Here is a 24,964-nt window from a genome sequence, read left to right on the forward strand (position 1 = left end):
AAAGAACAGTAACCAAATATAGAAGTTACCATAGGGGCCTCCCTGGTGGCGCAAGGGGTTAAGACAAAAGCTATGAAGCTATCCACAGACACTGCGCAGGAGTTCGATCCTGGGCCAGGGAGATACCCTCATGGCTCAGCAGACCTCCCCTCACTCGCCCGCTGCTCCCCTCAGCAGTGTATTTCAGTCGATCTGCCTGTTCTGTTCCCCACTCTGTCTCCGGTGAATCCTCTCACCCCCCACACCTCTGGCCTGTACCCCAGTTCTTATATGTATAAATAAAAGATTATTTAAAAAAAAGAAGTTACAGTAAAATATTCTTCATCCAGTATCACCTGCATAAACACACTCTACCTGTCCTAACAGGTAAAGTTTCTTCCCAAGAAGTAAGACTACAGCAGGGTTTATAAATCAGGTGAGAGAATTGTAGAGGCTGAAAGATAAAAAATGATACAAGGGCCATGGGAGAAAAATGTAACATTTGGAACAAAGAAATACTCAAATGAGGCTGAATCTAAGAAATAAGTTGCAAGGAACAAGTAACAAATATAAAAGAACATTTAAAAATTCTTTAGGGGGCCTCCCTGATGGCACAAGGAGTTAAGCATTGCACTATGAAGCCATCCGCAGCCTCTGCAGCACGAGTTCAATCCCAGGCCAGCCAGGGAGCAACCCACATGGAGCAGCAGACCCCTCCTGTCATGCCTGCTTTGCCCCTCAGCAGTGTATTTCAGTCAGTCTGCCTGCTCTGTTCCCCAATCTGTCTCTGGTGAATCCCGCCCCCCCCCACCCCCACCATCTCTGGCCTGTGCCCAAGCTCTTGTATGCATAAATAAATAAATCTTTAAAAAAAAAAGTCAAAAAAAAATAAACATTCTTTGAGACTGGACTATGAGGGAGGGCTAAGGGTGCCTTGGTGGTTGGTGTGGTGTGGTAACATACATCTGAAGAGATGATCCTATACCTCTGAGTCATATATAGTGTCGTAAACCACTACAATCTCCCCCCAAAATAAAGTGAAATTTAAAAAATAAAATAATTATTTAAAAAATAAAAATGTATGCTTTATACTTGCCAAGTATATTTTCATGATCTTATTTAACACTCATGTTATAGAATGGTGAATAGTAGAGTTGACAGATAAGGAAAGAGTCAAAGATTCAAGGGCTTAGACAAAGCAAACTGCTTATTCTTTGCTGAGCTGGAACTCGGCTCCAGACACTCATTTTCATTGGCGTTAACTTTGATGCTGCTCAAACCAAGGATGAACTCCAGGGCAGCCTTTCAGCTAGGTCCTTCAGAGCTCATGAAGCCCTAACTCAACTCCACTACAAAAAAATCTAGAAAACAAATCTAAAAACTGGAATCAAAGATGAGAATTACATATACAAAGGGATTCCTTTAAATGAAGGAAGCAGAATGAAGGCAAGACCACCACTGTGTATAACTAATCCAGGGGATGTAGGCATGTAGTTGTTACGTTTGCAAAGAAACAAAACTCAAATCCTTCTGTCTAAATCCTTCTATGAAGCACGTTATTCCAGGACTGTGTCCTCTATGGTACAAAATATAAAAGTGAAATTTCTGCTTTATCTGTATATTCCGTAGAAACATTTTCATAGTGAATGAACACATATATTTATAAATGTTTATAAATGTCCTCACTTTCTTTCCCGGCTCAGTCTTAAGGGGGCCTATGCTTTTTTCAGCGGTTTGATCAAGTGCCACCTTTCTGAGGATCCTCTTCAGATTCTCCAGGTGAGGCTAACCCTGCCTTTCCCAGGCACTCATTGCGTGTTCTAGAACAGCTTGCAGCTGATCTTCCCTGCTGCCTTGTGCAGCTCCAGGATGGCATAACACACTTGGGATTTATCTCTGAGCTTCCTATGGCCCCCACACAAGTGCCTCGCACACTGCAGTTGTTTACTGAATTGGTAAGAAATTGCCTAAAGTACCATCATGCCCTAAGAGCTTATAAACCTTCTCTGGGATTTGAGCTGTTCAAATTCTGCAATAGAAATAACCTCAATAAAAGACTGTTTAACAATCTTGTTCCCTTATAATCATATTTTATGCTGACCTTTTGTGTCAGAACATTTGCATTAATTTAATGCATTAATAATTAGAACTGGAAAATAGCAACCTTACATTCAGAAGGTTAAATTAGAAAGTTTTTTTAATCAAATAGGATTAGAGCAGTTATCAAACTTGAGCAAACTAACTTGAGATTTGCATTAACCACAAGTTTTATAAATATTCCACCAAATTCTATTCAATATAAAGGTAAGAACATCAAAGCTAGAACTCCAGCTCTTTAAAGAGTCTAGCTGGTGAATAAACTAGTGGTGAAAGAACTTAAAATTTCAGAGCAAAAGTATATCACTTCTACCAAGGTCAACTGCTCTTCAGGGACAAAATTAATGTTCTTTTTATTAGTAATTTGAAATTAACAATTAAATAACATTCATTTTATTGAGATTTTTATAAGAACTGAGAAAACAATTCTATGTAGCAATTATGAAAATGCAAGAGAAAGTGCTGAGTTCTGAAGTGCTATAATCTTCTAGTCTCTCCTATCTTCCCCTGGGCAATGTGTGGTAATATGAGCTTCAATTAAAAAGCTTACTTATAAGGAAATAAAGACCAGAGAGTAAGAATAACACTACTGAGGCTTGCAATGAAAGCAGCAGAAAAAAAGATGAAGTAATTATTTTCAATTATACCACATTCTATGAACTATCAAAAAAAACTCCTATTACATTCTGTATATCAAAAAAAAGCTCTTTGATCCATGATTGGGCTAATCCAACAGCTATTCACATAATTCCGGTCCTTGTCAGGGAGAATAGCAATCAGGGACCAAGGAGGAAAGTGCACGTCACAAAAGGTAAGAAATCTTACTTTTTCATCATCTTCAGTAAATGGTGCACCTTCAGGAATTTTATTTATCGCTTGTGCCACACCGATAATCTCCCCATCACTGCTCCGAATAGGCATACACAACAGCGATTTTGTCTTGTATCCAGTCAGCTTGTCGATTTCATCATTGAATCTTCGATCCTAAAAATAAGACATAAAGGGCAGTGTGTTGTCAGGGAGAAGGAGCAAGAAGTGTGTATTTCTACGTAGGATCCTCTCTCACTGGGGAATTTACCCCACTGATTTTTAATGATAACAGGAGATTTGATTCCATGTTGAATTCTCCAAAGGGACATAAGTGACAATAAATCACCACCATACTTGTTAACCAAGTTAATGGAGAGACTATAAACATCTTGTATGACTACTACAACACATCAAGTTTTTTTAAGGAAACCAAACACTGCAACTGGCCAGTCACTCTAAAACTCAATGACGATCACTCTAAAACCCTTTGTCAGGGAGGTGAAAGTCCCGGAGGGGAGAGGGAAATCAAAACCTAAACAAAACCGAATCTCCTGCTCAAAATAAGCCTGTATTGTTTCAGAAAAACATTAATTTGTATTCATTCTTTAAAAATTCACTGAGGAACCACTATGTCTCCAGCTGTGGGTGAGAAGAAACAGCAGGAAGCAAAGATGCATCATCCCAGCCCTCACAGAATGTGCAATTCAGCAGGTGAGGCAGATGAGATCTGCATGTATGTGTGATTACAGATTATGGTAATACTAAGGAAAAGAAAAGGTGCTGCAAGCAAGACATTATAGATAGGACCAAGTTTTGAGGAGAACAAGGAAAGTCTCTGAAAACAAGGCAATTAAGCTGAAACTTGAATCATGAGTAAGAATTTGCCAAACATAGAGGGAAGAATTTTCCAGAAAATTAAAATAGTGCATGTGAAAGTCTTGAAACAGGATAAAGTATAAATTCCAAAAACCCAAAGGTCAATGTGGCACGAGCACCAGGAGTCAAAGGGACACGAGAGAAGGGGCAGGGGCAGGTCTGACCCCATAGGTTTGGAAAGAAGTTCTACTTAATCCCAAATGCAATGGGAGATCATTGAAGATCTGAAAGTACCAGGATGATATGATTCATTATCCAGTACCTACCATTCTCTGAAATCATCCTATTAGATTACTTTAGTAATCTAGATTTAGTATAGAAAATCAGACAGCAGAGATTTTGTCTTTTGTTTATGGCTTCATACTGGCATATTACAGGTGTACCATGATTTTTTTTTTTTTGAGCAACAGTGGTTTTTTAAATACTGTATTACAATTAGAGACACTTACTACACATGTACAGGAGACACAAAAATGTACCTTACAACATCAATCATGAAAAGAAAAAATTGTAAATCGTTTCAATATTTTTCAATAGAAAAATAAGCCAATTATGATCTTTGGCTTTGACAGTATACTATAGAGCATTCCCCTATTATCTATAAGAGATATGCCTCAAGATCCCCACAGGATACCTGAAACCTAGAACAGCACCAATATGATAATTTAATTTATAAATTAGGCACAGTAATATAACAATATGCTGTGGAGGCCACATCTACAATAGCTTACGGTCAGAAAAAAAAAAAATTCCAAGGAAAGTGAAATGTTTAAGCTGATACCCAAAGGATAGGTGTCCCAAGAAGAGGGAATAATATCCAAAGCCCACAAGCATCAGAAAGCTGGTGAATTTGAGGAACTGAACAAGCTGAAGAAGGTGCTCAAGGGCAGAGAAGGGGCAGGAAAAGTGGGCTGGAGATGGATGAAGGGGCACCTAGTGTCGAGGTAAAGAATGGCAAATTTAGCACTGGGGAGGAGAGGTCTCTAGGGGGCCTTAAGAATGGGTGGGAGTAATATGACTGAGCATATTACGAGTCAGCTTTGGATTTCATGGAAAGAATGGGTGTGAAGCAAAAGATTCAGATGAAAGATGAACTATCTGTGGACTGGGATGGTGAGTAGGGGTGGTAGAATGATGGGAGATGGACTGAGTTGAAAGACACTTAAAATGGCTGACTTGATGGTAATTTGATCCAAGACTGTTAGGTTAGAGAAATAAAAAATAACTCCTTTGGCCTCCCTGGTAGCGCATGGGGTTAAGCCTCAGCACAATGAAGCTATCCACAGCCACTGCAGCACAAGTTCGATCCCTGCCCAAGGAGCTACCCACGTGGCACAGCAAACCTCTCCTGTCTCACCCACTGCTCCCCTCAGCAGTGTATTTCAGTCAATCTGCTTGTTCTGCTCCCCACTCTGTCTCTGGTGAATCCTCTCACCCCTCCCCCCACCTCTGGCCTATACATCAGTTCTTGGATGCATAAATAAAAAATAAATCTTAAAAAAAAATGACTCCATTTTGAGTACAAGTACCTAGTGAATGGTTGAATGGTGAGGTGATTCACTGAGTAACAGATCCTGAGGTGGGGGAATATAATTTCTCTGTGGACATCTCAAGGCTGAGTTGACTATAGGTCATCCACATGGAGGTGATGACCCAAAAGTAGTCTGATATAAATATAGATATTTCTTAATTTCGGGAAAAGGACTTGGGATGAAAAGTAGAGACTGTTTAGGTAATGAAGTTTTCTGCTTGATAATTTTTAACCTGGAATCTTTACGTGTTCACTGCATACACCTATAAAGCTTCACAAAAGGGAAGGGAAGGAGGAAACAGGACCAATAAGAAGGCAGAAACATTTGGCCTATTTATTGGAAAAAATAGAAACTTGAATAGAAAACTAAAAAATGCCTCTAGGTCTATTATGAAATATCACATGGAGAATGGGGTCCAATTTTTATTCATCTCCCTTAGGAAAAAGGAACATGAAATGATCTATAACAGGAGAGATTTCTAATAAATTAAAGTAAGGGCTTCTTTAATAAGGTTGTTAAAATCTGGAATGAGTTTTTTAGCATTGTTGCTTTGAGTATTTTTATGTCATATTTTTCCTAGCTCAGATATTTTAAGGATAATGGCTCTTGAGAAGTACAAGCATCTTCTCAGTGTCTTTTGTGCAGTCCTTGTGACACTCAGCTATGGTTTTTAATATTTAAAAAGACAAAGTCATAAGGGCAAAAGCAATTTTTCCTTTTGGGCAATGAAACTGACCTGTGCCCTCTACATAACAAACAGTAATTGAATACACTTCTGACCCAGGATCTTACACTTGCAGCCTCATCTGCAAGTTCCTGTGTTGAATGTGATGTCACAGAATACAGTTTCCACCCTTGAGGTCCATTAGGTTGTAAGAAAAAAAACCAACTTCTGCAGCCAGGGCTTTCAAGATCTTGAGAAAATAACTGTGATCACTACACCAATCAAGCCTGAAGAGTCATATTTTAGTGGTGCATAAGAAGCTTTAGCGCAAAAAGAGAATCCATTTCCTCTTCACTCTCCAAGAAGGCAGCCAAGGATCCCCAAGGAGGGAGCCAGAGCTAAAACTCTCCTCCAGGCCTTAGGCTCATGATAATTTATAGTAAAATTTATAGTAAAATTTTCCAGGACTCATGACTGTCATGAACTAGTCTTGACTCTCACCTTATTTTACTGAAACTGGAAGGGTGGGTTTCTTTTTTTAAAAAAAAACCACAATCTCAACTCCATCTTGGGATCTTCATAGCCAACATCATCAACTCTTCAAGCCAACATTGCCATCACAACCAAATGATGGTAATTATGTTTTTACAACATGTGGATAAGGAAATGTGTCTGTGTGTGTGTGTATGTGTGTATTCTATATCCATTTGTGATTTTAGATATAATAGCAATGGGAATAGAAGTGAGCTTCTTTAACACAATAAAGGGCCTTCCAAAACTCCACAGAAACCTCATACCTAACCATAAAATTCAATAAGCATTCTCCATAAGATCAGCTTTAAGATAAGGGTGACTGTTTTCATTAAGCTTTTTTGACATTGTTGTCAAAATCAACACTATATTCACTTTTTTCCCAATCTATGATTAAGTATAACAAAATATTTAACTAAAGATGAGCAAGACAGAAAAATAAGAAAACTGATTTTTTAAAAGATTTATTTATCTATGCATACAAGAAATGGGGTGCAAGCTAGAGGTGCGGGGAGTGAGAGATTCACCAGAGACAGAGCGGACCATCTAACTTTTCTAAGCCTTAATTTCTTCACCTTCTAAAAGGAGAAAATAATGCTACCTTTTACAGTGCTAAGAATGAAGCGAGATAGGACAGGCTGAAATAAAGAGCACAGAAATACACCAGCACATTCAGAATACAGGACAAGAATAGACTAGAAGCATCAGGAATTGTCCATTTTTCCAAATCCTGTTCCCAGAACACTTGATTTACTTCCTGTCTTGATTCTGTGAGATTTCCTAGATGTTTTTTCTGAGCTGTTATCCCTCACCCCAGTTATTATTTTTAATTGCCTGAGTGGGTGTCTGTCCCTAGCAATCAAACCAATCCATGACCAAGTCCACACATGCCACCTAAAGACTTCCCTCTAGCCAAACAGCAAAAAGCTGCTGGATCAATAAATTATTGTAATGGCTACAACTTACATGCCCTACTTACAATTCACCTGTAGTTTCTAGAAAGTTTCACAGTAAAGAGAAATGTGCAATTTATTCCAGATAATTTGCTTATATATTCCAGAGCTCCAGGTATTTTCTCAGAGACAAATGCATGTCTCTTGCTTTACAATGGATATATGAAGTTACAAGATTTACAGAGAACAAGGTTGGCTTTGTCTTGAAAATTATCAATAGCTCTAAATTAGCACAGAAATTTGTTAACAATTTCCTCCAGTTAATTCCTAATGATGTTAATAGATATTCCCAGCAGCTTTCAGTACTAACCAACTGTAATGAAAAGTTATAGGTTTTTTCATTTTAAAAGAAATTACCCATGGTGTATGCTCACAACCCAGCTTCCAGAAATATCAGCCATGGAGTCCACATCAAACTTTGTAAGACATACTCCACCTCTCTTACAAGGTTATTATGAAGATCATCTGAGATCATTTTGTGAAGTGCCAGGCTCAAATGAATACTCACATACAGGAAATAATGCTTTCAGTTCCAGGTGCACTGAACTAAGGAACTTAAAGATGGCATTTCTGCAAAAGCAACATGAAAAATGGACAAACATTTCTACTGTAATAATAACTGTTATACAGCCCCAGGCCAGCCGGTAAGCTTGTGTGGAAAAGCGGCGCGCTTGAAAAGCAAACGTGTATAGTGGCTGCCCAGGTACCCGCGCCTGTGACCTAGGCTTGCGGGGAGATGCGTGGGGCCCTCACTGAGGTGAATGTCCCTCACTGAGTAATCAGAAACCAGGCGCCTGGACACGGGAGTGGGGTACAAAAGGCGCCAGTTCTGCAGACACTGAACTGGGCTACAGCCCACATCCTGGACCTGAGGACTTTGGAACTGAGACCCGGGGCACGAAATTCAGGGCATGGGTTCCCCACGAGGGTGGGGCACAAGGCAGACACAGCACCCCAAAGCCATTGAGGCTTTCCCCACCACTCCCACTCTGTTCCCCGTCCCACGGGGTGAAAAAACCAGCTCCCCAGGACACTAGGAGAGATCTCTGGCACCACCTAGTGACCAGAAAAAAAAAATCACCAACACCCCATAGAACAGGGACCTTTCTTCAGAAAAGACTGCTTGAAACCGGCTCCCAGAGGAGCCAGAGGTGAGCTGGGAAGTTCGCCCACGCCAGATCCCTTCTGGCCTGCAGTCAAAGCCCAGAGGGGGAGCGGGAACCCATCACCGGGGCAGACTGGGTGCGCAGGGGAGTGTGTCCCCACATCGGCATTTTAGAACAGGGACCTTTCTTGAGTAAAGACTGCTTGAAACCGACAGATGGCTTCCGGAGGAGCCAGAGGGGAGCAGAGAAGTTCACCCAAGATTCCGGCCAGTCCCAGCAACACAGTGTCCCAATGCATACGGTAAATTAGAAAACAGACAGTAGGGAGTGGAAGAACCACACGCAACCTAGCAACTCCTCGGGAAAAAAGCACACCACAAAAAGAAAACCACCCCCAGATTGCAACGACAGTAACTTGGAAGAACTTCTGAGCCTTCCAGAAAGAGAATTTAAAATTGCCATGATTAAAAAAATGACAGAAGTCATAAAGGAAAACAATGATAAGGGAAAAATAATCAGCCATCACAAGAATGAAATTGAGTCCCTAAAGAGGGAAGTAAAAGAAATGCAGGAGGTCAAAGAATTAATGGAGGCACTAAAGAACTCTGGGAAAAGCAATGAAAGCAGAATAGATGAAATGGAAGAATGAATAAGCACTCTTGAAGACACAGAAATAAAAAGAACCAAAACAGAAAAGGAAAGAGAAGTAAGAAGGAAAAAGACCAAAGAAAGACTTAGGGAACTATCTGACTCTATGAGGAAAGGAAATATAAGAGTTATAGGAATACCAGAAGGAGAGGAGAGAGATGTAGGAACAGAGAAAATATTCAAAGAGATAATTGAAGAGAACTTCCCAAATGTGAAGAAGGAGCTGAAAATTGATATACAAGAAGCAAGAAGAACACCAAACTTCCACGACAAAAGGAAAAATACAGCAAGACACATAATAGTAAAGCTCCCAAGAATCCAGGACAGGGAAAAAATAATGAAGCTGACAAGAGGGAAGAAACAGATAACATTCAAAGGAAAACCAATCAGGCTGACATCAGACTTCTCCGAAGAAACACTACAGGCAAGGAGAGAGTGGAGGGACATAGTCAACAGACTCCAAGAAAACAGATGCCAACCAAGAATACTCTATCCTGCAAAGCTCTCCTTCCTCTATGAAGAAAAAATAAGGACCTTCCCAGACAAACAGGAACTCTGGAATTTCATTACGACTAAAGCCCCACTCCAAAAAATACTACAAGGAATCCTAAAGCCAGAACCTCAGGGGGACGAATAACAATGAAAGAAGGCCAAAAAAAAAAGTTATTAAAAGAATAAATAAATAAAATCAAAGGAAAGACAAACACAATGGCAAATACAGATGCTAACATATCAATATTAACTTTAAATGTAAATGGACTAAACTCTTCAATAAAAAGACACAGAGTCGCAGGCTGGATTAAGAAACAAAACACAACCTTTTGCTGTCTCCAGGAAACATATTTAGCTGCAAAAGATAAAAATAGGCTCAAGGTTAAAGGATGGAAAACAATCCTACAAGCAAATGGACCAAAAAAGACAGCAGGAACACCTATACTTATATCAGATAAAACAGATTTCAAACTCAAAAAGATAAAAAGAGACCCCAACGGTCACTACATTATGATCAAGGGGACAATACTTCATGAAGAAATAACACTCATTAACAAATACTCACCAAACGAAGGAGCACCAAAATATATCAGACAACTATTGTCATCTCTGAAAACAGACATCAGAGAAAACACATATGTAGTGGGAGACTTCAACACATCACTATCAACAATGGATAGATCAAAGAGACAAAAAATAAGTAAAGACACTAAAGCTCTAAATAAGGACTAGAGTGCTTGGGCTTAACAGACATCTATAGAATACTAAACCCAAAAAAAACGGAGTACACATTTTTCTCAAGCACACACAGATCATTCTCCAGGATCAATCACATACTGGGACACAAGAAAACATCAACAGATACACCAAGATTGAAATCATACCAACCATCTTTTCTGACCATGAAGGCATCAAACTAGAAATAAACCATAAAAAGAAAGCAAGGAACTCTTCTACCTCATGGAGATTGAAAACCACACTACTGGAAGACCACTGGACTAATGAGGAGATCAAAGAAGAAATTAAAAAATTCTTTGAATTGAATGACAATGAGGACACCAATTTTCTAAATGTAATGGGATGCAGCAAAAGCAGTAATAAGAGGAAAATATATAGCAATAGAGGCTCACATCAAGAAACAAGAAAGAACTCAAAGAAACAACCTAATCTTGAAGCTCAAAGATCTAGAAAAAGAACAACAAAAAAACCCCAAAACCAGTAGAAGAAAAGAAATAATAAAAACCAAAGCAGAAATAAATGAAATTGAAACTAAAAAAACAATCCAAAAGATCACTGAAACCAAGAGCTGGTTCTCAAAAAACTCAATAAAATAGACAAACCCCTAGCCAGGCTCACAAAGGAAAAAAGGGAGAAAGCACAAATAAACAGGCTCATAAATGAAGGAGGAGAAATCACAACGGACACAGCAGAAATCAAAAGAATAATCAGTAACTGCTATGAACAGTTATATGGAAACAAGTTCAACAATCTAGAGGAGATGGACAAATTCCTACAACTCTACAATCACCCAAAGCTAGATAAAGAAGAAATAGAACACCTAAACAGACCAATTACAAGCAGCGAAATTGAAATGGTAATCAAAAACCTCCCCAAAAACAAAAGCCCAGGTCCTGATGGATTTACAAATGAATTCTACCAAACATTCAGAGACGATTAGTGCCTATCCTTCACAAACTCTTCCAAAAAATTGAGAAGGAAGGGACAACACCAAACACGTTCTATGAAGCCAACATTACACTAATACCAAAACCAAACAAGGACAACACAAAAAAGGAAAACTACAGGCCAATCTCCCTAATGAACACTGATGCAAAAATCCTCAATAAAATTTTAGCTATCAGAATCCAACAATGTATCCATAAGATAATTCACCACGACCAAGTAGGATTCATTCCAGGGACACAAGGATGGTTCAACATCCGAAAATCAATCAACGTTATCCAACACATCAACAAAAAGAAATATAAAAACCATATGATATTATCAATAGATGCTGAGAAAGCTTTTGACAAAGTGCAACACCCATTCATGATAAAAGCCCTTGAAATTCTTGGGATACAAGGAACATACCTCAACATCATAAAGGCCATCTATGACAAGCCAACAGCCAGTATCATTCTCAATGGTGAAAAGCTGAAAGCAATTCCATTAAGATCTGGAGCAAGACAAGGATGTCCACTCTCACCACTGCTTTTCAATATAATACTGGAAGTCCTAGCCAGAGCAATAAGACAAGAGAAAGACATCCAAGGAATCCAAATAGGAAAAGAAGAAGTCAAACTATCACTATTTGCAGATGATATGATAATATACATAGAGAACCCCAAAAACGCCACAGAAAAACTAATTCAACTAATCAATCAGTTCAGTAAAGTGGCAGGATACAAAATCAACACGCAAGTCAGTAGCCTTCCTATACACAAACAATAAATCTGAAGAAGAAGAAATCAAAAAACCCATCCCTTTTATTATCAAAACAAAAAAAATCAAATATTTGGGAATAAATCTAACAAAAGAGGTAAAGGACCTATACAAAGAAAACTATAAAACACTGTTAAAAGAAATAGAAGAAGACACAAAGAAATGGAAAGACATCCCCTGCTCATGGATTGGAAGAATAAACATTATTAAAATGGCCATCCTACCAAAAGCAATATACAGATTCAATGCTATTCCAATCAAAATTTCAATGTCATTCTTCAAAGAAATAGAACAATTATTGATGAAATTCATATGGAATCACCAAAAACCCCGAATAGCCAAAGCTCTCCTGAAAAAAAAAGAAGGGAATGGAGGCATCACACTCCCAGACTTCAAACTATACTACAAAGCCATAATCATCAAAACTACATGGTATTGGAACAAGAACAGACATAGAGACCAAGGGAATCAAATAGAAAATCCAGAAATAAACCCACAGATTTATGATCAACTAATCTTTGACAAAGGAGCAAAGACTATGCATTGGAGCAAAGAAAGTTTGTTCAATAAACGGTGCTGGGAAAACTGGGTCGCTACATGCAAAAGATATTAAGCTTGACCACTACCTCACACCATACACAAAAATCAACTCAAAATGGATTAAAGAACTAGACATAAGACCTGAAACCATAAAATACATAGAAGGAAATATAGGCGAAACACTATGTGATATGCACATCAAAGACATCTTTACAGACACATCACCCAAAGCAGTGATAGTGAAGGCAAAGATAAACAGCTGGGACTACACCAAATTAAAGAGCTTCTGCACAGCAAAAGAGACAATAACAAAAACAAAGAGAAACCCCACCAACTGGGAGAACATTTTTGCACACAACACTAATGATAAAGGACTGATCACAAAAATCTGCAGAGCTGATGAGACTCAACAACAACACAGAAAATAATCCAGTCAAAAAATGGGCAGAAGAGCTAAAAAGAAACTTCTCTGAAGAGGAAATGCAAATGGCCAACAGGCATATGAAAAAGTGTTCAACATCACTTGTAATCAGGGAAATGCAAATCAAAACTACCATGAGATACCATCTTACACCAGTGAGAATGGCACATATTAAAAAAACTAGCAACAACAAATATTGGCGAGGGGATGGAGAAAAAGGAACTCTTCTGCCCTGTTGGTGGGAGTGCAAACTGGTCCAACCACTATGGAGAGCTGTGTGGAGATTTCTGGACCTACTAAACATAGAGCTTCCATATGATCCAGCAATTCCACTTCTAGGTATTTACCCAAAGGACACAGAAACATCAATTCCAAAGAGCACCTGCACCCCTATGTTTATAGCAGCTCTATTTACAATAGCTAAGTTTTGGAAACAGCCCAAATGCCCAAAAATAGATGACTGGATCAAAGAAGATGTGGTACATATACACAATGGAATATTACTCAGCATTCAAAAAAGATAAACACATGCAATTTGCAGCAACATGGATGGCGCTGGAAGGAATCATGCTCAGCGAAATAAGCCAGAAAGAAAAAGAAAAATACCGGATGGTCTCACTCATAGCAGGAATCTAGAAAACTTAAATAAGGGACCAGGAAAATGAATAACTATAAGAAAGTGAAAATCAAAATCAACAAAAAACTATGAACCAGAGACACTTTATGGGGAGTAGGGGGCGGGGACGGGAGAGATTGGGGTCAAAATAAGGGGGTTGCAATTGTATGGGGAATATAAAAATAAAATTTATTTAAAAAAATAATAATAATAACTGTTACCATTCTTTTACTGTCCATATCTCTTTATACAAATGTTGGCTTATCAAGCTGACAGACATGAAGGAAAAGAACTGGAGAAAAAGTGATCTACTATTGATTTATTCAAGTTTTCCTATCTCAAATAGTAAAAAAAAAAAAAAAAAAAAAAAAAAAAAAAAAAAAAAAACTGGCCTAATCTTTAGCTTTGTACATTTATAAAGAATTTTAGAATTAGAAATATGTTCATAATGAATGGACTCTTTTATCAAGGAAGGAAAAAATTATCTTTCATAAAGCTGGAGCGATTCAAAAAACACACTCCCAAACACAAGCACAGGCTAGAAATAATGGAGAAAGACATAGATATTAAGGTTCAATGTGTCTTTCAGTTGAGAGAAACGTCAGCACTAGGAAACACAGACGATGGCTTATAAAGTTTGGCTGACTTTCCCTTGACGGATCATAAGGAAGGGCAGCCACAAGCGCTGTGGCTGAATTTTACAAATGACTAAGCAAGTTTTGGAGCGTTAATACAAGGCAGGCGATTAAATCCCACATGCTTCCTGGTGGATTCAGGAGGACGGAAAAGACTTCTTTTCTGTGTACAAAAGGGGGGGAAAAAGAACCCTGCAGGGGGCATTGACCATCAGGAACTTCAGATTAACAGAGACAAGACCTCAAACAATCAATCAGCGTGAGAATTGCTGGCATGGCAACTTCTATGTTGCTGTCGCTAAGAATTCCTCGTGGATACTAGGCTGAGAGATACACCAAAGAAATAATATTTACCATTGTTCTCATTTTAATAAAAGCTTGGATGTTGTGTACCAAGTGTTTGATACCAATTTCCCTGTTACCTGTTCCACTCAGAATGTCCTCGAGGGGAAAGGTCTGGTTTAAATTGCAAGGCGTTGACCCACAGAAAATAAATTACAGCCAAAGGCCACATGGGGTAACAGTTTGAAATGTAATTAAAATCTGGATGTTTTAAAAGAAAGCCAAATAATTCATGTATCTGATTCTGAAATTAAAAAGAAAGATACAATCACAGGTCATATGAAAATAAAAAACACAATTATCTTCTGACAGAGGCCCACGAAATTTGAGCTTTTGGTTTGGAAACTTAAAACTAGGAACAAACATTTATCTTCATGTATATCAGTTTTTCATTTAGGTCAGCAATGTTAGAAAGGGCAAGAAGAGGACAGGGAGAAGAGAAGAAAGGCTGAGGAAAGAGAGGCAGGCAAGTTGGAGGCACAGAGGGAGGCAGGAGGGAGGAGGAAAAGTTAGGAAGGACAAGGGATAGCAATTACACAAAAGGAACCACAAGTGCGAGATGCCAGAAAAGAGATGGAAAACACCAGACAAAAAAAAATGAGAGAAGAGAGGAAATAGAGGAAGACAGAGGGAGAGGAAAGAGGCTGAGGCCAGCCAGAGGTTCAGGGGATTCTGATGGATGGCAGGCAAATATGGTTGCTGACACGATTGCTCCTTTGAGCTTCAGAGCATGAACAGTTGCGATCACTGTCTTTGGAAATGTCATTTAAAGATTCAACACAACTGGTCATCTATGACTTTAGAAGAACTACATACTTGTCAAAGGGTTGAATGTTGTCCAGGGTAAACAACAGATAATCCAAATAAGAATATCTAGAGACCTAAAGAGAAGCTGACCATCATGGAGGAAGCTTCTTGGAAACAAGCATAGGCTAGAGAAGCATAAATGCTTTTGGTTCGTTGCAGGAAAGCAGAAGTAGTGGTGACGGTGAGGCAGTCACTGTCATCAGAAGCTTGCTGCTGGATTCTCTATATACCAATCCTAAATCCAAGGGCTCCCAGACTGATCTATACTCTCCCTAGCAAAACATTCTACCTTGTCTGAAACGTCTCACTACTGCCATTTAAATAAACATATGAAAAGGAGGCTACATCTCCTTTGCTCCAATGTTACCATCACCAACTACACAGTCACGATTTTCCCTAAGCCTCAGATCCGGCTTAGCAGTCACAGTCGGTACCCCTTTTCTCTTGTGTTCATACTTCCCACACTAAATCCCCTTCTTTACTAGTAGCAGATGAATTGTTTGGTTCTCTGCACCTTCCTCTCTCTAAGAGTTATAGCCTAGAGCACTATAACCCTGTACCTAACCATTTGACCTGGAAACCCAGCCCATAAGAAAGTACGAGAAAATAAAAATATATATATATATTAAAAAAAAAGAAAGTATGAGTAAATGAAGATTCGACATGTAAATGGGCTAGCTCAGATAACATTAGCTAAACTGTGGCCTTCATTTGACCTTACAGCCTAGTAACTACCTAGACCAGTAGCTTTTATGATAACATTCTCAATTACATTCCTTTCCCTCACTTAATCATACAACAAATATTTACTGACACCTACCAGCTACATGTTAGGCACTTCGTCACACCTGGGGTGCAACAAAGCCAATAAAGCCATCTGCCTTTGAGGGGCTCACAGCTCAATGGAGAGAAAGACAGGTGATCCAAAATTAAAATTACCAGTTGTGGAATAAAGAGCAAGCACCATATAGGCAAAGTGTTATGGAAATAAGTAGAAAAATAACTAGTTCTGAGGGGAGTTGGCTGTCCTGATCATTTATTTATACAATGAAGACAAAGTATAGGCGCTACCCTGGATGGCTCTATGGGTGTGCATCCTGGAGCCCAGGTTGAGAATGGCCTTACCCACTTGAAATTTAAGTGGAATTTGTGTTTCTATGTGAAGTCTGATGGAGCATGCCCCAGGGGCTCACACACAGTTTAGCATCCCGATGGATACTCATTCTCCTGCTCTCTACCCCAACCACATGACCTGGGCCTCTTTCTAGCCAGGACTGCTGCAGGGTGAGGATGACCAGGATGGGGGTTGTGGGCAGGATTTGCTGATGGCCTCCATTTCCAGTGAGGTCCTGAGCATGGGCGTAGGGATAGTGAAGTATCTTATAGTGTCTCAGAGTGGAGCAAGGCACTGGCCATCCTCACTTCAGGTTAACAGCACTCTGGCATGCCCAGTAAGTGAGTCTGTCTGGCCTCTTGCTCACCCCTGACCGAGGAAGACAGTACATTCAGGCACAGGGGTTGTATCTGTCCTGGGGTAGGATGGCTGGCCCAGCGTGGGGAGAGATCAGCTTCCCTATTGCTCTGCCAAGATCTCCCTACATTGGGTCTCACAAATGAAGCAGCCAGGTTTGGCTCCATCCCTTGACCACTAAGCACAGACGCAACAATCTCCTTCACAAATTTCCTAGCTCCAGTCTTCTATTCCCCAATCTATTCTCAATGATGGAAAATAAAATATCCAAAACACTCTCCCAATGTCTTTTTCCCAGACTCACAGAGTTTTTATTAAGCAACCTGAAGTTGTTACGACTTCTATAAGTCCCATAATGATCTTTGAAGTCCTATGTGTTCGTCTTTAACTGATATGTGGTTATTGTAATTAATCTCAGTAGAATAAAAGCTTCTTAAATGAAGGTATAATATTACACTCAATGTCCTTGTTTGGAACAATACCAAGTCTAATAGGTAAAGAACAATATCCTCAAGGGCATTAATTTTCTTCCTGACCCCTTTTCCAAATCCTTGACTTTCCCTCTCACTTCTTGTTGTAGGCAATTAATTAGGCACGGGAGCTGCCTGTGAAAATCAGTAGGACCTGCTGGAATAGAGAGCTCACCGCTGTACGGTGCTGGACTTTGAGCTGCATACAGTGGTTGGGTGGGACTGGATCTGGGCTCTACTCTGGGGCAGGGCTAAGCTGTCCCTGCTGGTCTCTGCAGTCAGCTCTTGCCATGTGCCTGAGTTCTATGGATAGACCCTAGAGGGACAAAGAACTGGGAACAGGAAATGATGACAGCCACTTCCAGTCCTGACACACAAAATGCTCCCACTTCATTTGCCCATCTCTCTCCCCTCATCAACATGGCACTGAAGTCCTACGCTGAGTGTGTAGAGACCCAGGAAGGAAAGAACCCCCTAGAGGAGAGCTGCCCATCAATCAGGAAGTCATGTGCAGAGCTCCAGACAGCTGAGAAATAAGCTTCTGTTCTATTAATCACTGTCTACCACTGAGCACAGGGAGAGTATCAGTTAAAGCAAGTATGGTTACCCCAATTATTTTTTTTAATTGTTCTTATTTTTATTTTTTAATAATTTATTTACATATATTTTACATCATTGTTCATTTTTTTTACATTTGCTTTCTTTTCTCAGGTGTAGTCCCCATAGAATTTCCACCACCAATTCACCCGTGCACCATCACCATAGTCCCTTCCTGTCCTCGTTTTGAGCCCTCTCCCTCCTCCTCCCCTGCAGAATGTCTCTGACTCACAGTTGTCTGTTTATTTTTGTTTTGTTGTGTTGTGGTTTTATTATTATTTATTATTATTTTCCCTGATCCCTTATTTGGTTCCCCTTTATTCCTCCTATAAGTGAAACCATCTGATATTTTTCTTTTTCCTTCTGACTTATTTCACTGAGCATAATCCCTTCTAGCTCCATCCATGTTGCTGCAAACGGCATGAGTTTATCTTTTTTGATTGCTGAATAGTATTCCACAGTGTAATTATTAATGAATATGTAAGTGGAAATATTTGGGGAAAATATTGTAAAAGTAAACACAAAAGACAAGAGAAAATTACTCTTAAATCCATCACTCTGAGGTCACCTTTAGTTTCAGCATTGTCACCTCCCAGTCTTTTCCCACACACTATTCCAATTATTTTTACTGAGTTCTCACAACAGAATGAGCAGCCAACTAGACACTTTATATATACAAATTTATTTAATCCTAAAACAACCTTTTAAAGTGGGTATCATTACCCTCATGTTAGGATGGCAGAAACTAACAACTGGAGAAGTAAAATATGACACAACTCTTAAGTGGCAGAGCTGGGAATCAGGTCTGTCAGATTCTGAACTCAACCCCTTACTTCACTTTTTGTTGCTGTTGTTATGAAAACTGAGATGCCACTGTTTCCTAAATATGCTTTGTCATTTAATATTCAGGGAGCAATTTCCTCTGCTTAAATATTCCATTTTATGATGTACCAAAATGTATTTATGCAACTCTCTAGTTGGATATTGGGGTTGATAAGTTTACACTATTAGAAAATAGCACCACAATGAATATTCATAAAGACAAATCTTTGCATACACCTATAAAAATTCCCTTAGGGTGGTTTGGAATAGCTAAATCAGAAATTATGAATTTTGTTAAGGCAGGGTATGATTATTCCCAAATTGCCCTACATCAGTGGTTTTCAAATTGAAAGAGGATGATTTTCCCCTCAGGACCCATTTAATAATGTCTGGAGTCATTATTAATGACACTGTCTGGAGACTGGGCAACCAACTAGTGGGTAAGTAGCCAAGGATCTAGTAAACATTCTACAATGCACTGGTCACACATACACACCCCCAACAAGGAAGTATCTGGTATAAAATGCCAACAACGCAGCTGTCGAGAAACCCTCACCTACTTAATGATTCTATCAGTACATGTCACTCTTGAGACACAGTAAAGGCTACGATATAGGCACTTCTGTCATTTGAACACAATTTACCTACCAAAGCCAGATACTGCGCTAGAAGCTGTCAGCACTAAAGGAGGGTCAGATCAACTCTGAGAGTAAAGTGAGGGAAAGACTTGAAGTAAATTTGCCTTCACTTGCTAGAGCCAAAGCACATGCATTCACTTTCTACCTTCATATTTTTCTACATCATTTTATATTGGATATTAGATGATCGCCACATACTTCTGCATTAAACTGTACAGCCTAACAAGGTCCCTGCAAGACATGATTAATATTGTTATATTGCTACATCCATGAATGTTTGATCCTGCCATCTCTAAAGCATAAAATTGGCTGCTTCCTCAGAAGAAATCCAAGATCTTAAGTATAAACCATTCCTACAATGACAGTGGCTCCTCTCCCCAGTGGACCTTTCCATTATTCAACAAAGTAAATTATCTCAATTTGGCTAATTTAGAGGTGGAAAAAAGGTTTTCTTACCCTTTCTTTCTTAAATTACTAGGGACTCTTTGAATGCCAGTTCCTTTCTGTCTATTCAGTGGAACTCACAGGAGGCTAAGTAAAAAGGAATCACCAAATCGGAAGCTGTTTCCTCTTATTTCTTCATTGAATGAGGGAGGGGAGAGGTGGCCGCCTCCCAGCTTGGTCAGCACCTGACACATTCACAACACTTGCTATTCTCCTCCTGCACAATCCCCTCTGGGTTATGAGAACAGGAGTTGCTGTGGTTGTCCCGTGCTTTCAAAATCACTACTCACAGAAGTGAAAGAAGAATCTCACCTCAGACTCACTCACCTGAAGGTACAGAGCACACAAGTCTCCCTTATTGGTCTTCTGGAGAAAGGGGGAATGGAGCAGGGGAAATATGGGTGTTCCATAAAGGTGACCGTGAGACATAGGGTATTAGAGTCTCTTTTTTCAAGAGGACCATATGCAGAAAAAAATAAAAATCTAGACCGGTTTCCTTAGCAACGCTGGGATAATCTTTCCCACAAAGTCCCAAGCCTACAGTTCTTAATTCCATTACAGCTGTTATTAAAACTTTAAATATGTAATCATGCACACTAAGTTGCCTAATACCCATAAAACCATTAGCTCATTAAACTGTGAACAGACATTTAAATGAAAAAGGGGTGCCATCTAATTTCTTTAAATGGAAAAAAGCAAAGGCTAAAACATTTGGATAATTTGATAAAGTAACACAGGCAGCATAAGTACAAAAGGGCTAACACCTAGTTTTAAAATTAACACCATGTCCAAACAGAAAAACATAAAATAAACCTTATCTTTTATTTAGTCAACAGTCAACAAACTTAAAACAAAATAGATTCCACCTACTCTAATCAATTATTAGAGCTTGATGACAAGCACCAAGATTTAGTGTTCATTTACCCTTTAATGTCAGCTGCTATAATTTATTTAGTTCACAAGTACTATAGAACCAAAATCACTTTAAAAGAGATATAGGATTTCAAGAACAAAACCGCAAATGGTCAATATGGAGACTTCATATGGGAATTTGTAGCACAGAAACCCAATGGATATTTTGGGATAATATACTAAGCTAGAAAAAAAGGCATATTGTTTAATTGTAACAAAATTTTCTCAGAATTTTTATGCTTGTCAAATGCACAGTATTTACTTGGGCCAATAAATTCTGAGAGTTTAATATCTTCACTTAACACATTTGATTACATTTTAAAGTCATCCTTAGCTATATATAAAGCATCATGTATGCGTGGTACTGTGTTAAAATGTCCTTGGATTTGTTTTAATTGGGTATGGTAAGATACACAGACCTGGAATTGATGGGCATGAAGGAGCGCCTTCATGCTACTCACAGATCCCTAGAAAGAGGGGCCATAGCACAGGGGAGAGGGTCAGGGCCAGGGCCCTGGGGATATGGGCCAGGGCCACTCAGGGAATGGGAAGATGGGTGAGAGCAGAGCACAGCCCAGAGCCTTTACTGAGGTTCTCGCAGGAAGGAATGGGTGAGGCAGCAGAGGGGCCCTGAGTCAGTTTAGAAATGGATAGTTGGAATAATTTGAGTGGGCTCTCTAGGGGAAAGGTCGCTTCTATTTGCCAGTGCCTGGCCCTGAGGTGATTTAAAGCAGGGAGAAATGTTGCCTCAAATGTATGAGCAGTTGAGAAAGGAAACAGTTGGAGATGGGACTCTGGGTTGGTTGGTTTGTACTTCAAAGGTGTGCTTGCAGGGGACCTGTTCGTTCTCTCCAGTTATTAGTTAGCCTTGTGGGGTCATCTCTCCAGAAGAAAGGACTCAAATGCCAGCACAACAGTATGAAAATAAGAAAATATAGTCAACACAGGAACTACCACATTTCAAATCGAAGGTCTCATTTTACATGCAAACTCCTTTGTGGGACCAGCCCTATGACTGAATCTTGCAGGAGTTTACATTTTTAAATATTAATAAGCTTTGTATTTCTTACTTGATTCTCTTGAATATGCCTTCTCATTATCTCATTAGAATCAAATGGATGAGATTATTACAAAGCACTATGGGCATACTGGCCCTGTGTTATAGCTGAACAAACCGAGACAGAACTGGGACTAGAACCCAAGTACCCTAACTCCAAGTCTAGAGCATGTTCTACTACATTCTGATGTTTTTTACATTATTCTTTTTCTTTTTAATCTATAAGATAAGCTCCAAAGACTTAAAGGATGTGTTCAGGGCATGGATCTCCTGGCTGAGCTGTCAATATATTCCCTGAATAGACTGAACTTTCTATTTGGAGGTGTCTGAACTGACCGCATGGAGGAGTTATCAGTGGTAATTACACAACTGAGTGGAAAACCCTCATTGAAGCCAACAAATTAATAAGAAACCCTTGCAATTATAGAAAATGCACACTATTTAAATTCCAGGAAACCACTTTACTATTTTAATCCTAACACTAAACAAATACATTTAGCATGGATGCAATAAATGATGGAGAATGAAATCTCCTAAAACCTTACAATTAAGCCTTATATGATCCACTGCAGCAAATGAGAAATAAAGAAGTCATGATCTTGATCTTGAGTTCACAGTCAATGGGTCATTTAAGTATAATTGTAATACAAAGAAAGTAGAAAGAAGGGCCTTAGAGCATTACAGAAGTTTGAAGGAAGGAGAGACCAAGCTAGGTTGGATGGGTTAGGGCACAGATTAGTAAGAGCTTCTTGAGGGTAGGCTTGAGGGGTGAGATGATTTAACTGGCACAGAGAAGGAGAAGGTAGAGTACATGTGACAGTTAATGGTCTGTAGAAGACACACAGGCACTGCAGCTAGAAGGTCTTTTGAATCCCAGCTCCCTCACCTAACAGCTGAGTGACCTAGAACAAACTACTTCACCCCTCCGAGGCTCAGTTTTCACTCCTGCAAAATAGAGGTCGTAATAAATATCTCCAGAGATTTCTGACATGGTTGAAAGAGACAATCCTTGCTAATGAGTCAATGCCTGACTCACAAACAATGCTCCATAAATGAAGTTCTTGTTAATCAACTTCATTTTCCCTTCTGATAACCACTATGTTTTAAATTGTTAAAGCGAGGTGCCTCATAGTTTACCGTCTTTCCCTTCAGGTGAAAAAAAAAATTTTACTAAATTTACAACAGCCTGATGCTTTGTTTCATTAATGTGTGAAACCACTGTTCAGTTGTTGAAGTCAACCAATTAATAAGAAACCTTGGAATTATAGAAAATACACATTATTTTAAATGCCAGGAAACCTTCCTTACTATTTTAATCCTGCAGTAAATAAACAAATTTAGCATGGATGCCTATAAATGATGGAGAATGAAAGCTTCTCCTAAAATATTAGAAACCCAACCCACTGTTTTATGACTAAACTGCTTCTTTTATGATTTAAATTCCACTTTCCAAAAGAATGTGGTTATATTGCAAAACACCACCCTTAAAATAAGTGACTGAAGTAGCAAGTGGTGCTTGCTACTCCAAGGGCCTCAAGGACCTTGTTGACTTTCCTATAAAACAGCTCAAAGCTATTTTAGCAGAAAGTTTCATATAACTTCAACACTATATTAAACATGAAACACTACCTTCCAAATTAAGCCAACCTTGTAAATAAACAGGTGACCCAAACCTCAGGAACCAAAATAAATTGGTCAGATTAGCAAACATTTAGCTTATGGACTGGGAGAGAACTAAGTTAGCCTTAAATTACCTCCCCATGGGCTCCACAGTCCTGGACTGTACTTTCCTGTAACTTATCCTCATGTGCAAAGCAACAAGGGTAATCTGTCACTCTATTTATCATGATCATATGTCTGTTAGGAAGTGGGAAGATGTTTCCTACATCAAGCACAAAAATCAACTCCAGTTTGGGCTAGTGAACATGTTCATGGACTTGGACAAATTTTTCAAAACACTATGTGTAAAGCAGAAATAAGATTTCATGAAACACCTTATATACAGGTATTGGAATGAGATCAACATCTACCTTTTAAGCAAATCTCAGCAACTGATCACAGGTTCTGGAACCAAGTATGTCAACACTGGATCATTAGGGGATAAAGCATTCTTCACTGAATTTTTCAGATACATGAAATTAATTCATTCTGAGGACACTTTTAAATGTAGTATCTCAATGGAGATTATTCTAAAATAAAATGAAAGTGAAAGAAATAAATATTGTTATTTAAATAAATAGAAGTTAATAAATAAATGTTAAATCGATAAGTATCATTACTCATACTATTATTTATATGTAATAAATATATAATGCCAGCTTTGTACATTACTTTCTTAAATACAACTGTGGAAAATTTTTTGTTTTGTTTTCTTATCTCCTCTCTACAAGAATAAGCCATCAGTTATCCCTTCTATCAAAAGACAGAGCAAAATTTGAAAGTGCAAAGATGAAAGAGTAGTCCTGATAGAACAAATGAAAACCACATAAACAGAAAAGCACTATCAATGCACTGAAAATGGCACATAATTTAATTAGAATGGAGTTGAGGTCAGGTGAAAGGACGCAACAGATACTAGGCTGAGAAAAAATTGAACTTTCGCACCTAAGACTCACTATGTCAGAATCAGGGCCCGCTGCATAGGTCTGTGGTCTGCACACTTGCACAGGGTTCTCTGCTTAAAGTATTGCATGCTGTAAAATTCTTAATTTTATCATAGAATTTGTGCTTTGTAAGTGAAGTCCAATGGGACCCTGGAATATGAGGCCAGAGCGGGGAAGCTCAATTCTTACTCCGTCTCCCTCCTGCTTCCTGCCAGGGCCTGGTTCTTGGTCAGTCATCTCTGCTTCCTGCCGGCCCAGGCTCCCCTCTTCTCATGCCTGCCCTGAAATTAGGAGCCACAACAGGCTCACATAGTTGGGGGAGAGGTCCAGATCCCTCATCTACCATTACCCTCTGTTCCTGGTGCTCTGGGTAGAACCCTGGGGAGAATCAGATACATGGCCCCTATCATCCTGGGGAGGAGCCAGGCTTGTGGTCACTCCACCCAGACCTGGCAGCAC

At 39.2% G+C, this 24,964-nt stretch overlaps 1 protein-coding gene across 1 annotated transcript in view; it reads right to left on the reverse strand.

Annotated features, from left to right (window-relative positions):
• The window catches only part of PDE11A (phosphodiesterase 11A), a 327,412-nt gene that overhangs the window by 296,448 nt on the left and 6,000 nt on the right, over positions 1-24,964 (reverse strand). Inside the window, exon 2 of the mRNA XM_037523614.2 lies at positions 2,902-3,060. Within this exon, the coding sequence (XP_037379511.1) occupies positions 2,902-3,060 (159 nt within the window). The remainder of the gene's footprint in view (positions 1-2,901; positions 3,061-24,964) is intronic.

This window comes from Talpa occidentalis, unplaced genomic scaffold (assembly GCF_014898055.3).
Source record: "Talpa occidentalis isolate TD23 unplaced genomic scaffold, MPIMG_talOcc4v2.1 talOcc4.3, whole genome shotgun sequence".
Taxonomy (NCBI): domain Eukaryota; kingdom Metazoa; phylum Chordata; class Mammalia; order Eulipotyphla; family Talpidae; genus Talpa; species Talpa occidentalis.